Below are 14,890 nucleotides of genomic sequence, written 5' to 3'. Positions count from 1 at the left end.
TGTTCAAGCTACTCCTTCCTCCCCATGGAAGGCCAAATGTCCTATAAGCCTGATTTGCATTTGTCACCCTTAGGAATTAGGAAGGCTCATTAAACCATACCTTAGATAGAGAGATAAAAATGTGTATGTAATATTGAGAACATTAGAAATGCATTAAGAATAATAAAAGATCATTTGTTAAACTACATCTTCTTTGTTTTCTTATATTTAAACGATAATTTTCTTTTATACTTCAAAATATTATGTAATTGAGCATTTAAAAAATCAAAACCAATATAATACTACATATAGAACTCTGTAGTCTTTAAACTGAAATAGAATCATGGGTGTTTTTCTGGTGAATGATCCACCTACTTTCCTGTCCTCCACCTGTCCTCTCACGGATGAAATCTGACGCCTCTCTATAAAACCCGAAGGAAGAGAGAAAATTCACCTCTGAAGATTATTGCCAATAATCCTTCCATTGTTTGCTTTTCAAGCAAGTTAGTAGTAAGGCTTACAATTTTTTGTTTTCAGCTACTTGTAAAATTTACTAATTCAGATTCTTTACTAAATTATTTCTTGCCTTGATCCTGAGACTGCAGTATAGATCCAGGACAGGATAATAGACAAATCATTCTGTTGGTAATCAGTATAAGCACCTTCTGCAAACATTTTATTATTGGCTCTGAAACATGGACAGAAAAAGCTAGAAGTTTCAGAGACTCCAGAATAAATATAAAGACAAAAAGGAAAGTGGAATCCTTTCTGGTAGTAACTTAATTTTCCTAGTTATTTTGGACCCACATTTGAATCTCTGATCGTCCATCTCTATGTGGAGAGATGCAGAAAGTATTGCTTCTTGTTTCATTCTCTATGCATTCCACCCCTTTTTGGGTAACCAGGCAACAGGTCATAGGTAGATACATTGAGTGCAGAGTTCTCTCTTAGTGGCCACAGATAACATCTTTTGTCATATGCTAAAAAGGGTATTAGAGAGATGAGATTCAGTAAACGGGACGAGCTCTTGGGCCAGGATAGGGGTAGACACCAAGGTGCTACATAAATGGACCCACATATACACGATGTGCATCAGACCTCGTGACATTCATTTCCAAGCTGTTAGGTTACCAAGGAAGGAGCCTTACCCGGGCCTTCTGCTCCATTTCTAGCATTAATCTTTCATGTTGCTCAGCTATGGCCAGTGTCGCAGAATGCACCTTCTGATAGATCATTTCTCCTTCCCTTGTTTGAAAAGTGAATAGTCCTTCTCCTGTGTCACACATTCTGTGAGAATAGAGATAGGGAAAGAGATGGGTCTTCATGTGTTCAAGTGCGTAACAGTTCTCCATGTAAAAGATGCCTTTTCCCTGTGCTACCCTCCTCTGTGACTGTCATAGCAGTTAGTGAAGCAGATTTGTCCTAAACCAAACCACCCAACCCACAAGTGAGTCTTTAAATGATACTCGAGAACAAAACGAAGGGTGAAAATCCATGTATTTTTGGGTTTTTAAAGATGAAGCATCCACAACAGTGTAAAGGAACAGATAAAAGTGGTTTAGATTATTGCAATGCACGTCTTACCAATACTTAAAGAGTACAAACAAATGGTCATTTTCTTTAAGGATTTTCACATTTGTGACATCACAGCACTATCTCCTACGACTTGATACTGCTTGACATTTAAAGAACTCAAGAAAAATATGCAATTTTATGCTTATTGCAGTAGGACCAAGGAGGAGACTATACATTTCTTAGTTTATGAATTTGCATACATAGGCCGAAGCTTTTATTTAAACTGAGTAATCCTTACGTAAATCTTGGTACAACCTAGAAAACAACATGGCATAAAGGAGACTCTATTTGCATATTAGAACATTTGGTTTGAATTTTGGCTCTGCCACTTACCAGCAGTGTGACTTTGGGCAGGTTGAATAACTTGCCTGAGTCCCCTTATACACCTCTAATGTACAAAAAATAATAGTACCATCTCATAAGATCCTTACGACAGTTAAAAGACTTGATATACAAAATATTTATAGTGCTGTTTAGCACATATTAAGTGCTCAAAAGTGTTAGCTATTACTATTTTCAACATAGATAAAGTATGGAAGTAACCTCAAATCCACTGTGGAGAAATGGTTGGCTTAATTTTAGTATTTTTACCTGGACTATTATACAGCTATTACTATGACATTTCTGCCAGCATAAATTAATATTAAAAATTCTTATAAAGTAAATTCAAGAGGAAAAAATCAGAAAACAAATTATTTTTCAATTATTTAATTATAACTACTTTTTCAAATGTAATTTTTATTGGAATGAAACCGTGGACAATTTCTTAGGCAACAGGATTACAGGTCAGTTTTCTTAACAAAGACAAATAGTTTAAATTAATATTTTAAGCTAGCTTTTAAAAATAATCGGAGGCTTTTGGAAATACCCAATCAATATCAATATGATGTTCCTACTCAGATATTGGACGCTAACTGGATTGCTGTGCTGTTGGTTTTTCAGGTTATAAGAGTGTAACCACAGGCCTTCAGGACCAGTTCAACTGACCTCATCTCTTATCAACAGAGTAATTAAGAATTGCCTTTCAGAAAATGTGCCAAGTCGCATGGCCAGAGCACGCACAGAAGAGGAAATCTAGACCTGAAATGACCACGGAACCAAAGATCCTCCTTCCTATGGAACCCAAGGACCAGGACATGACTGGAACTTGAAAGTCGGACTCTTATCGGAAATGAGAAGTTCCTCATTCAGGAAGATCTGGTATTAAAATTTCTTCCCCACTTCATCAAAAACGTTCAGAACCCTATCATAAAAGTTTAGGGGCCGGCCCTGTGGCCGAGCGGTTAAGTTTGCGTGTTCCGCTTCGGCGGCCTAGGGTTTCGCTAGTTCGGATCCTGGGTGCAGACATGGCACTGCTCATCAGGCCATGTTGAGGCGGCATCCCACATACCACAACTAGAAGGACCCACAACTAGAATGTACAACTATGTACTGGGGGGATTTGGGGAGAAAAAGCAGAAAAAAAAAAAAAGGGGGATTGGCAGTAGATGTTAGCTCAGGTACCAATCTTTAAAAAAAAAAAAAAAGTTTAGAACCTCATCATGCATGTTTAGAACCCTGTCATAAATGTCTAAAACCTTACCATAATTGCTTGAAGGCCCCTAATCAAAACCTGTCCCACCAGCATGTCCATGTGCCAGCCTGTTTTCCCTAACCTCTTAAATTTTACCCCAAATCCTGAATTGGGGAGACACAGCTGAAGGCACATGCCCCTTGCCTCCCTGCAGGTCGATCTCACAGAACCAAGCTGATCTCTTTTCCCAAAGGCTGATGTTGTAGTTAATTGGCCATTTATGCACATGAGGAAAGAGAACCCCAATTTTGTGCGGTAACAACATCAAAAGATTTGCACAAAAAGTTCATGACGCCAAACTACGTCTTCCAGTACCAAAAAGATTTTAGATTCTTCTCTATGATTCTCCAAGGAGTTTCAGTAGAAAAGAAATGTCTCAAGAGGATTCAGACATTACAGAGGCTGTGAATGCCATCCATTAAGGCCCCACAGAGCCAGCACTTAGCTTCTGTGAAAGAGATCTCAATAAAATTCACACAGCGTGAAATGGAAAGTCTGGGGGAAAAATGAAGGCTTTTCACAAAGTGAAACAAATGAGCTTTCTTTGTTGATTCAGAGGAGTAAAGCAATCCAACAGCAGGAGCATGAAAACCATTGATAAGTAGTGAGCGTTTCTTGTTTGAGGTTGAGTTTTGTTCATTGTCATCTGAAAAACACTGCTTATTTGCCTTGGGAAACGAGATAATGAAGACACAAATTGTTATTTCATACTCAGTCGTTGAGAGGTAAAAGGTCCAACACTTATCCACTTCCTGGAACTTAACTCTTCCCAGGTAGGGAGATTGAAAGCTGACAGTAAGAGTTTTCTAGCCTCTAAAATAAAAACCTAAGTTAACTTCATTCTTTGATCAAGAAACAAGGAATAAAAACAAGCTAGCATAAAAAAACAAAGCCATTTTAGTTAGAAGGTACTTAAAACCAAGAGGAAGTCAAAACTCTTCGGTAAAATTGGCTTGTATTTATGACTTTTGTCAGTCGTGTTGGGATGAACAGTTTAGGTTTCCCAGGTTTTTGTTTGAAACATGTTCTTTTGGGGGTGGTAAGGAACAGATATGGAGATTTTTTTCTTATATGTCTAAACAGTTTTGTGATAGCAAGCCAGTACTAGAGAAGATGATAAGGGGACAGATAAAATGATCTTGATGGCTACTGCCTTGGTAGTGGACTAGCACACCTGCATCATTGGAGCCTGTCCAGAGGACTGAATTGGAATCTGCATTTCAACACTATCTCCAGGTGATTCACATGCACATGACAGTTTGAGAAGAACTGGCCAGTAGAACTCTTTCCATGGGTTACTATTTCATTAAAGGGGAGTGGGACCCAAATGAGGATAAATTAGAAGCCATATTTGCGCAGCCTAAGACTGTGACACATGAAGCAGAGGCTTAGAAAGGAAGAAAACGACAAAAAGAACTAAAAAACTAAAAGAATCTTTGTCTTAACTTGGGAAGACCTAAGATAGAGGTGCTAGTTGCATTTGAATATCCTAACCCCCTTGTCACCAAAATGCACATTCCTCAATTGCATTTATTCAGAGAAAAAGTGAGTATATGGAAATGAATATGTGTCCTGACTCCAAGCTGGAATTCTATTGAAGGTATTTGCATAAAATTAATACTTTTTCTTATTTAAAATAAAATGTTAAAGAATATAATCTCTAAGGTCCCTTTCAGCTTTAAAGAATAGTCTACAGGGCTTCATAACAATTCTAACAGGTAAGTAGGACTGACACTTATTTCCAGGTGTTTTCTTTTTTTCTTTGACATGATGATATAAAGGACATTATAATACTATAGGACCTGGAGACTAACGGGAAAATTTCAACCATGATGTCATGGCCTGTCATATTGATTTATCGCATATTTATCAAGAACTATAAGCCAGGTGCTGTCTTAAGCCTGGGGATGAAAAAGAGGGAAAAATATACAAGGGTCTTTGCCTCCGAGGCTTTTCAAGTAGTGGGGAAGGCCGCTACATTGTTCAAAGGCCAACACTTTCAACTGGTAAGTGCTGCCAGGAGAGGAATGGGGCCAAGGGGAAGTCAGCAGGGGATTGACCTGAGCAAGTTACTTTATCTCCTTACCCCTCGTCTATAAAATGGGGACAACAAGACTTTGTCACAAGATAGTTTTTTTCCTTTTAATTAAACGAACTAACGTGACAGTGGGCAGGAAAGGATTAATTTAGCAGGTATGGGTCGCTCAAACCCTGCACATTACAAAGAAAGTCCTTTTTTCCAAATGGCTCCTTGGCTGGCTTATAGAATGTAACCTCTCAGCTTTTGGAATATTCAGCCTGATAAGAGTTTGCATGTGCCTGAGGCCTTGGCCACGCTGTACCAGTTTGACCAAATGAGTGCATCCTAACAATGTGACTTGTGGTGAATGCCTGTTTTGCCTCTGGTGGAGACTGGAGTCTGAGTTGTCGAGCTCAGTCCTGTGGACACTGCACAGCTGTGTGACTGACCGTCAATAAAAATCTTGGATGCCAAGGCTTGGGGGAGCTTCCTTGGTTGACAACACCTCACATGTGTTATAACACGTCATTCTGGGAGAATTGAGTATGTCCCCATAGACTGTACTCGGGGACCCTGCAAGCTTGCTTCTGGTCTCTCCTGGTCTTCATCCCTGTGCTTTTCCCTTGGCTGGTTTGAATTGGCACCTTTCACTGCAGGAACCATAACCGTCAGTATAATGGCTTTTCCTGAGTCTTGTGAGTCTTTCTAGAGAATTGCTGAGCCTGAGAGTGGTCTTGGGGACCCTTCCACCCAAGGCAGTCAGCATGTTGTATATCTTGACATAATAATTTTTTTTTAGTCTTTTCCCTAAATGGCTTTTTTTCAAATTCCACTCCTCTAGGGATCTAAGAGAGTACTCTCTCTTTCTTATCCCATCTCACCACTCAATTCCAGAATCACTTGAAATAAAGTACTGTCCATCTTCTCTCTGCTGTGTTCTAATAAGGAAGGAATAGTAGAGTTCAGGTGAATGTATGTCTTCACAGGACACCGAACTCCCAGTGAGGCACTCCACTACGCATGGTTCTCATAGACGCCTTCAAGGGGACAAGTGGCCCTAAAATATGGTGCCCTGGAGGCAATTCCACTTGAGAAAAAGCCCCTACCAGGTAACCATTAGACCACTGTCCTCTGTTTCCTGGCTTTAAGTCTCTAACTTAGCTCTTTATGAGTAGATGGCTTAATAATTCCAGGCTTCCTTCCAAATAACAAGCAAAAGAAATTTACCAAATCAAAAGTTATAAGAATACTTTACTTTTAAAAAGTGAAAATGGAGACTTTAAAATAATTCTCTGCAGGTCTTCAGATAAAATTTTGCTACAGATGAACTTGTAGATCTCTGGTGATTTTGTCTGTCTTCACAGCTGTATAATTTCATTCTCAGTGTAAGTTTTGCAATACTGTATACATATTTAATGACGAAATATTTATCCTCCATGCATACAGACATTTTAGCAATGGAGAAGAACAGAAGCAATGGAGAAGACAGGAAGTTCTTGCCTGAAAACCCACTGGTGTTTCTAGTCAGTATTTAAAATTTAATGTTTAATTATAGAAAGTAATGAAATTCTTAAAAGCACAGCTTTTCTGCAGAGCAGTTAAAACCAATTAGCACTTTTATTCCGTTAACAGTTTAATCTTTATTGTCATTTAACAATGCTAGCATTTTACTTTTTTGTAGCAGCTATGAAAAGGCTGATGTTTCTCTCTCTGAGCTCCAGAGTCAGACTTTGATCTGTGGTAAGGAACTACAAGCAAAATGTACATACAGACAAAAGCAAGAGTAGAGAAAGTCCACAAATAGTCCCAATTTTCTAGGAGAGTTAAATATGTGATGAAAGTATAATCTCAAATCTGTGAGAGAAAGCTGGACTCTTCAATCAACTGTGTTTGGACACTAGTCATTTTGAAAAATATTTGGATCCATGTCTCTACCTCCACTGATATAAATTCCAAAGAAAGAAAATGAAAAAAAGTACTAGAAGAAAATAGGGAAGAATTCCTACATAAACTCCGAAAGAGGAAGGGGTTTCAAGTTATGATCCAAGGCAAAAAGTGACAAAAGAACAAATGGATAAATCTGCCTGTGAAAAAATCTTTTTACAAAATAAGAAAGAAACCATAAAATATCAAAAGAAAAATAAAAACTAGGAAAAATATTTGAAGCTCGCAACACAGATAACTTCTCATATATAAAATAGGTATAATGTCAGTATTTTTTTCAGAGGATTTTTTCCTATGAATAGTGAATTAATATATGTAAACCTCAAATTAATATATGTAAATCTCAAAACTGTGTTGGTAACTTATTACTCATTAAATACTACTATTATTACTACTGGTACTGAAATGGTCAGATATCTAAAACATATTGCTAAATAAAAAAACAAAGTGAAAATAATATGTATAGTGTATTAACATTTTTGTTACAAAAAATATGTGTGGAGAGAATTTGTACACATCTTTGCTCATAGGTACATTAAATTCTGCAAGAAGGCACAAGAAACTAGTCATTGTGTTAGGTATTGGGGGCGAAGTGAAGAGGACAGACATAGAAGTATGGTTGGGACACTTTTCACTGATACTTCTTTATGTAAATAATCACAGATAAAGGAATCTTATTGATTTATTAACTGAATTTAATTCATTAAAATTAAATTAACATTAATTTTTAAAGCAAGGGTCAGAGGATTCTCACAAGTTTTTTTTTTTTTTGTGAAGATGTGGTGTTTAGAATATGCTTAGCTCAGTCTCTGTCACTTAGCAAATGCACTTTTACTGTTAAACTTACAAAATACTGAACTGATCATTAAGGGCCTCCCTTCCAATTTAAATTGGAACCCACACACATACTTTATATACATTTTTATATACATTTAATCTCTTTCCAGTGTAGCACAAACATCTGATGCAATTTTTAAGAGGACCAGCTTTGCAGAGAGCTCTGGTTTGTAATGTATTGAAATAACAACAACAATCACAGCAATGATGAGAATGATAATAGCCAGCCTCCATGGAGCACCAACTTGCGCCAGGCACAGAGATAAATGCAGTATGTGCATTACCTCATTGGGCCTCATCACACCTGACAAGGCCCTCACTGCCTCCCATTTTACAGAAAACACCATCCTAAGGAGGTGAAGGAATTTGCCCAGTCATTAAAATTTAAGTAGCTGAGCTGTGATCTGAACCTAGCCACGGGATTTTGGAGGGTAAGTTCATTATCATTACGCAAGCTTGCTTCCGTTCAAGATGAAAAGCAGAAAAACATGCATAATTCTTTAATTATGAAGATTTTTGTAGTGGAGAGAGCTCAGGACAGGGCTTAGGATAAAACATTTTGAAGGCTCTCTCCCTCTTTGCCACTGTTCCTCTTCTGTCAATTCAGCTTCCTAAGACATATATCTCAATGGATGTACCAGTAAAATGCACATTAAGGTCAATCAATCAATCAACCAAACTGTTGAGTTGGAATCAAACCCTCCCTGCACTCCCAACTTCATGTCAAGTCCTCCGCAAGGAGGAAGGTACAGCATAACATTTGCCCCGCTCTCTGCCTCTTGACTGGGTTTCTGTATGGCCCCACAGTTAATGCATATGGTAACTGTTCTGGGTTGAACTCACTGTCAGTGCCTTACGGCTACTATGATTCCCCTCAAACAAGCTGAGAAACTCAGGCTTACAAAGAAATCTTGATTTTAGGCCAGCTCTGCTGCAAATTAGCTTTGTGAAAAGCTGTTTTCATTCCTTATAAAATTAAGTTTTGTAATGAAAGAGTTGATCTAAGTGATCTCCAAGGTACAAATTTGTTCCAAAATTCTACAATTCCTCCATCTGTGTACTCACTGAGGGCCGAATGACAATCACATTAATTACAATAGCTCCATATTTTCAAAGTTTTAATTTTCTTCTATTCTATTTACTTTTTCTTACTTCCAAATTTTCTCTTTTGATTTTTCAACTCAATGGAAAAGCCAATTGAGTCTCCCTGAAAGAGTCTGAAATTTTGGCTTTAGCAAATCCTTGAAAAAATATAAATGAAAGATGCTCTTCTACTGACTTTTCTTTCTGCCTCAAAAATTGAGAACTGAAAAGTCCACTGTGTGAAGATGTAAAACAAGTCATAAGACTTTAATTGCTATTTAATTATCTCAATACATGATCACAAATTATTACCATTATCATTATCATACAGTTGCATTTTATGTTTATGAAAGTTTAGTGAAAAAAAATTTAAAAAGGTTCACAGCTAATTTTCTATTCATCCTATATATATCTCTCCCTGTGGCTTTATCGTAAAAATGTTGGATACTCTTTGAGGATTATGAGTTTTAACATCCTTAACCCCCAGCGTCGATTACAACAGGCACCCAACGCACTCCATCTATGTTTGGGACCAAAATGACTTGAAAATTATCAATAAGATGGCTACCTGATCAATATTGATTGATAGTTCCTGATAGGAAAAAGAAAGCAAATTAAAATGTAAAAGAGAGTAACATTTTTTTTTTGAAGCATGATCCTATGGTGTTAGTGCATTCTTCTGAATGGAGGAGACCAAACAGTCAAAAGGGAAACAGAGAACTGATCCAGTGTTATGTTGCCAACTGATGTACGCTGGGTCATTTTAAAATTGCTTGAGAGAGGCTGTGTGTGTATCATATGAAACAGCTACCAATATATACTCAAACCTGTTTTTCTACGGAAGAGAAAAGAATAAAGCAAGTCAAATGAAAGTTTACATTCTATCATTTAGAAATGATACTCCCTTTTAAGCTGAATTTGACTGCCAAGTTATGGTTTGGAAATTTTTACAGTTTAACATGCAAGTTAGTAATATTTAGTCACTGAATTAGAGGTTATGCTTCTCCTCATCATTTTGAGGGGAACCTCACAATGAGATCATTATATTCCCTCAGAGCAAAAGAGCATGTAATTAAGGTTTAAAAATTACATTTTTATTCTTTTTGCTCTAAATATAGTTAATTAAGGTAATATTTTAATTACGTGAAAGATACTTTCAGTGTCTCAAGTGACTATAGATGAAATTACAGCCAAAATAGAAAAGAAATTGAAGATTATACCTGATTTTATATTGATCAAGGCTTATCTTTTCTCCTTAGGTTTTATTTGTTCACTCATTAACATTCTTTTGAACACCAGCTAACCAGGGGTCAGGCAGTGTATTAACTTCTTGACAATCTTTTTAAACATCATATTAAAAAAAGATATAAGTAAACGAACATTAACTCATGAATTGCATTTGCTCTCATTATATGTAAAATGTATTTATCTCATTATATACATATATACATGTATTTATCATTTCATTTAAAAACTTGTGAGTAGATGATTGTATGAAATATATAATAAAATACCCCCTTTAGAGATTGAGAATTATTAAATTGGTTATCCTTATCATGTTAAAATTTTCTTTAGAGCTTTTTAGTTGACGGAGCACTGATAGAGTACAACTTTTAGCCTTTTACTGCCATTATCAAAATGAGCCACCCAGTAAAATGGCACAACACAAATCATTCTAAGATATGGAGGGCAAATACTGATTGGTATTATGAAAGATGTGGGTGTATGTTTAACCTACAGTTTTTTCATTTATTTTGAAATAGAAATTCAAATTTAGTGCCATGGTGAAAAAATGAATCTACTTAAATTTTAAAAATTAAAGAATTTTAAATGCAATTACCTAGATTTTTTTTTTATAATCTCAAATGTCATTCATTCCAGGTTAGTAAATTTGAAACCTTAATTTTTTAACTTCATTTAAACTTTACATTGTATTTCTTTAAAAAGTCTGAATGGAAAATATGGTGAACAGATAATTTGAATCATCTTCAAAGTAGAAGCTAAGAAATGGAATCTATATTTCCCCATGAAAAGTATCAATCATTGTATATTAGCCCTGGATATCTCTGACCTATACAATTTTATACATTTTACAATTTTACAATTTTAGTGCTCATTGAGGTTCACAGTCATGTATCTTAGTTTAAGAATTGACCGATCTTCTCTGTTTCCCCTGATGAATCAGGTATAAACCTGGAATATAGCACTTCTAACATCTCATCTCCTTGATTTTTACATGATTTCTTCCCAAGTAGACTCTTAAAACAAGAAATGAAATGAAAGAAAATCACATTGACTCAAAAATCTCCCTAAAAATATAGAGACAAAGAAGAAACAATTCAGTATTTCTTATGGTACTGACTCCTGGGAATACAACTCCTTTTCATATCTGAATCTATTCTCCACCTCTACCCCTGATCCACCTTCACCTCCAATCCACCTCAAATAAAGTGTCTAGATTCCCACACACATCAAATGATGGAACAAATAAATGACAAAGGAGACCCTGATATTGAAAACTTTAAAAAAGAGGTTAAATGGAAGTTGTATAAATGAAAAAAATATTACTTATCCTATCCTTAGCATTTTTGAGTGTCAGTACTTCTGTTTTTAAAGTAAGAAGGTTCGGCTACATGATTCATAAGGTCTCTTTCAAATATAGAAGTTCATAACTAAGCTTTGACTTACAGTTCCATTTAAGGAGTTAGTCTGCTCTAAACGCCATCAATTTATACTTGTATTTTAAAAGACAGCTAATGTCATTAAAACATGATTTACTATGTTGTGCTTCTCCAGTCTCATCTTGGGTACTTTACTTTTCCTGCTTAGTAATGTCCGTGTAAGGGAAAAGAGAACGGAGTTAATTGGAGTCATCTTGCTGCTCAGGAATTCATGACACAGGAATGTATAGAACTTCAGCATGATGTGTAGTTCATAACAAGGTTCATTACATCCACCTCAGATCAGTGCAACCTATCATTTATCGGACTTCAACAGTCACATGACTGCTATTGGAAATTCTCATTCAAATTCTCTGCCTCATGTCCTGATATCGCCTCTGCTGAGTCAACAGCCCACTCTTTACGGCAGGTGTGATGGATAATTTTATGTATCAACTTGACTAGGCCACCTGGTGCCCAGACATTTAGTTAAACATTATTCTAGACGTATGCTGTGTGTGAGGGTGTTTCTGGATAAGATTAACACTTGAATCAATAGACCGAATGGAGTAGACTGTCTTCCCCAATGTGAGTGAACCCTATCCAATCTGTTGGAGGCCCTGGAGAGAACGAAAGGCGGGATAAGGAAGAATTCACCCTCTCTGCCAAACTATTCTCCAGCTGGGACATCAGTCTTCTCTTGCACTTGGACTAAATTTACACCACCAGCTCTCCTGGGTCTCTAGCTTGCTGACTACAGATAGCGAGACTTCTTTGCTTCCATAATCGTGTGAGCCAATTCCTTATAATAAAAGGCTTTCTCTCTATATCCTATTAGCCTGTGTCTCTAAAGAACCCTGACTAATACAGCAGCCGTATCTTTTGCCTTCTAATGTCGCCAGCCCTCCTCTAAGCCAGTGGAAATCTGATATCCTGATTCTGGGGAGTTTGAGAGTGGAGAGTGGGATCCACACACTTGTCCTTGATGTCACAAAAACCATGTGGGTGGTTGAGAGAGCAAAGAATGGAGAAAGATCTATTTTAAAAGAGGAATTTCTTTCTGCTTTCATTTTTGCTTCACTATGGACATCACTCTTCAAGTTCTCTTTCTGTTGAGATCCACATGGACTTTTGCCTTGAGTCAGTTTGTAGTGAGAAAAATAAGAAAAGTACTGCCCAGTAGATCCAAGAGTCATTTTCTCTTCCCCAAACACAGCAAGACCTGGATAACAGCGGCAGGAGAAGACTACTAGTCTAATTGATAACACATTTAGAGAGGATGTGAGGACTCTAAGAAAATTTCTAGGATCAGTGGTTTCAGTGGAAAGTGCCAGCATATTCCCCCAAAGGACCAAATGGGTTCAGTTACACTTCAGCAGATGCCAGTCTGGGTCAGACCACACCAGCTGGTGCCAGATCTGAGGTTCCTTTACTACATAAGGTCGTGTAACACTCTCATTATGTTCCAACACCAAACTACATAAAACTGAGAAGAAGAGGGAAGACACCAGTGTACCACCAAGATGAGTCATCTGAAAACGACAATTTAAAGTGGCAAGTTACAATTATCTCTTTCTCATTGGGAGGGGGTTCTGGAAAAATATTAGACAAAAAATAAAGAATCTGCATTTTCCTTGCTCAACTGAGTTGTATGAAATTCTTTCCTCGCTCAACTGAGTTGTATTAAATTCTTGAGCCGGCTACAGTTGTAAAGTATTTGCAGCTTCAAACAGTAATACCCTCACTCCCGTGTCTGTGAAAATTAATTGGCAAAAGTTTTCATATGCTGTGATCTCACATTTATATAGTCCTCAGGTCAGATCTGTAGTCTCTCCATGAATCTGTGGGGAAAATAGTTTTTCTAAGTTTCTGCGCACACTTCTCTCCAATCCCTTCACCATGTTGTTCCCGGCGTCTACAATCACTTGAGGGTTTGGAGTGAATTGGATGTATTTTATTTTGATTGATATTGTTGCTAAAGAGCCTGTTGTCATTGTCAGAAAACCACAGAAAGAGCCAAAGCCAAAAATGTACTATTAGATGTTGAGCATATAAGATACTTGTGCTCAGACAGGCTCCAGTGACCTAGGTTTCAGCCAGTCCAGAGGAGTCCACCTGAAGAAAGGGTCACTGGGGCAGGCATATCCTAGGACCAGAATCCTTTCTGCTCTGACCATTCACACCTGGAATCGGGAGAGTACGAATTGGTTAACTAAAAGCAATCTCTTGGGTGAGATTAATGCTCGCTAAGAGACTGGAGAAACAGTATGGGGCGAGAGAGAGCCGCAGCAAATAAAGAGAAAGTTAAAGAAAACAAAGATGCTCGGGAAAGGTCAGTGAGTCAAATGGTGATAAAAATCAACACAGAGTGAGTCGAGAAAATGATTATTTAAACAAGAGCATCTTTCAGTGAACAAACTGGCTATAACCTGAGGACAGAAAAGGTCCCAGGAGCCAGAAAGGAGGGAGTCAAGACCAGAACAAGCAGAGAAAACAGAGTCACCTTTAAAATGTAAAAAATATTTTCAGAGTCCCATCATCAGAGAATATTCTAGACGTACCTCTCCTTGCTCACCCTGCCCACAGCCCCGGCTGAATGTACTGACTGCAATCCCTGATAACTTCAGCTGCAGGCGTGTGAGACAATCCAATTCTCCCCATTCAGTGACTTAAGCTATGGGACACGGGGGTAATAATATCAGTGTTGGATGCTCAGCTGTGGAAGGAGAGGCACAGGAGAGGGTGAACAGATCTCAGCGAGGGTGTGCAGGCTCTTCCTGAAGTTTTAGGTCTCTGTTCCATTTAGCCTGATGCCAGGTACACTTTATTTCATGTGTTTGGATTCTGTAAGATTTCAGATAGTGGAGACTGAACCCATATTTTAACTAAACACTCTAGATGATGCTTCTGCACATTTAAGTTTGAACACTAGTGCTCTTAAAGCAAGCCCAGGATGGTTTCCTGCTCCATCGAATGTAGGGGACAACTAAGGCCCACAGAGAGCCTTCCTACAGGACCAAATCCTCATTTGCTTGTTTAGTCATTCAACAAACTTTTATTTGTCATTCACTGTATCCAGGGCACTTTGCCTGGCCCAGTATGTGGCTGCACGGACACAGAAAATCCCAAGTAACATTCCCTATAATTTTGGCAAGATCTGGGTAGGGCACCTGACGCAGCTAATTTGACAACTGGACCCCTTGTAGGCTCTTCAGCTTC

The 14,890-nt window shown here is 37.6% G+C and overlaps 1 protein-coding gene across 1 annotated transcript in view; it reads right to left on the bottom strand.

Annotated features, from left to right (window-relative positions):
• The window catches only part of DOK6 (docking protein 6), a 411,319-nt gene that overhangs the window by 99,639 nt on the left and 296,790 nt on the right, over positions 1-14,890 (bottom strand). The window contains exon 6 of the mRNA XM_070627867.1: positions 1,128-1,266. Within this exon, the coding sequence (XP_070483968.1) occupies positions 1,128-1,266 (139 nt within the window). The remainder of the gene's footprint in view (positions 1-1,127; positions 1,267-14,890) is intronic.

This window comes from Equus przewalskii, chromosome 7 (genome assembly GCF_037783145.1).
Source record: "Equus przewalskii isolate Varuska chromosome 7, EquPr2, whole genome shotgun sequence".
NCBI classification, from domain to species: Eukaryota; Metazoa; Chordata; class Mammalia; order Perissodactyla; family Equidae; genus Equus; species Equus przewalskii.
The sequence above is the reverse complement of the archived record's forward strand: the minus strand, read 5'-3'. Positions and strand labels throughout refer to the sequence as shown.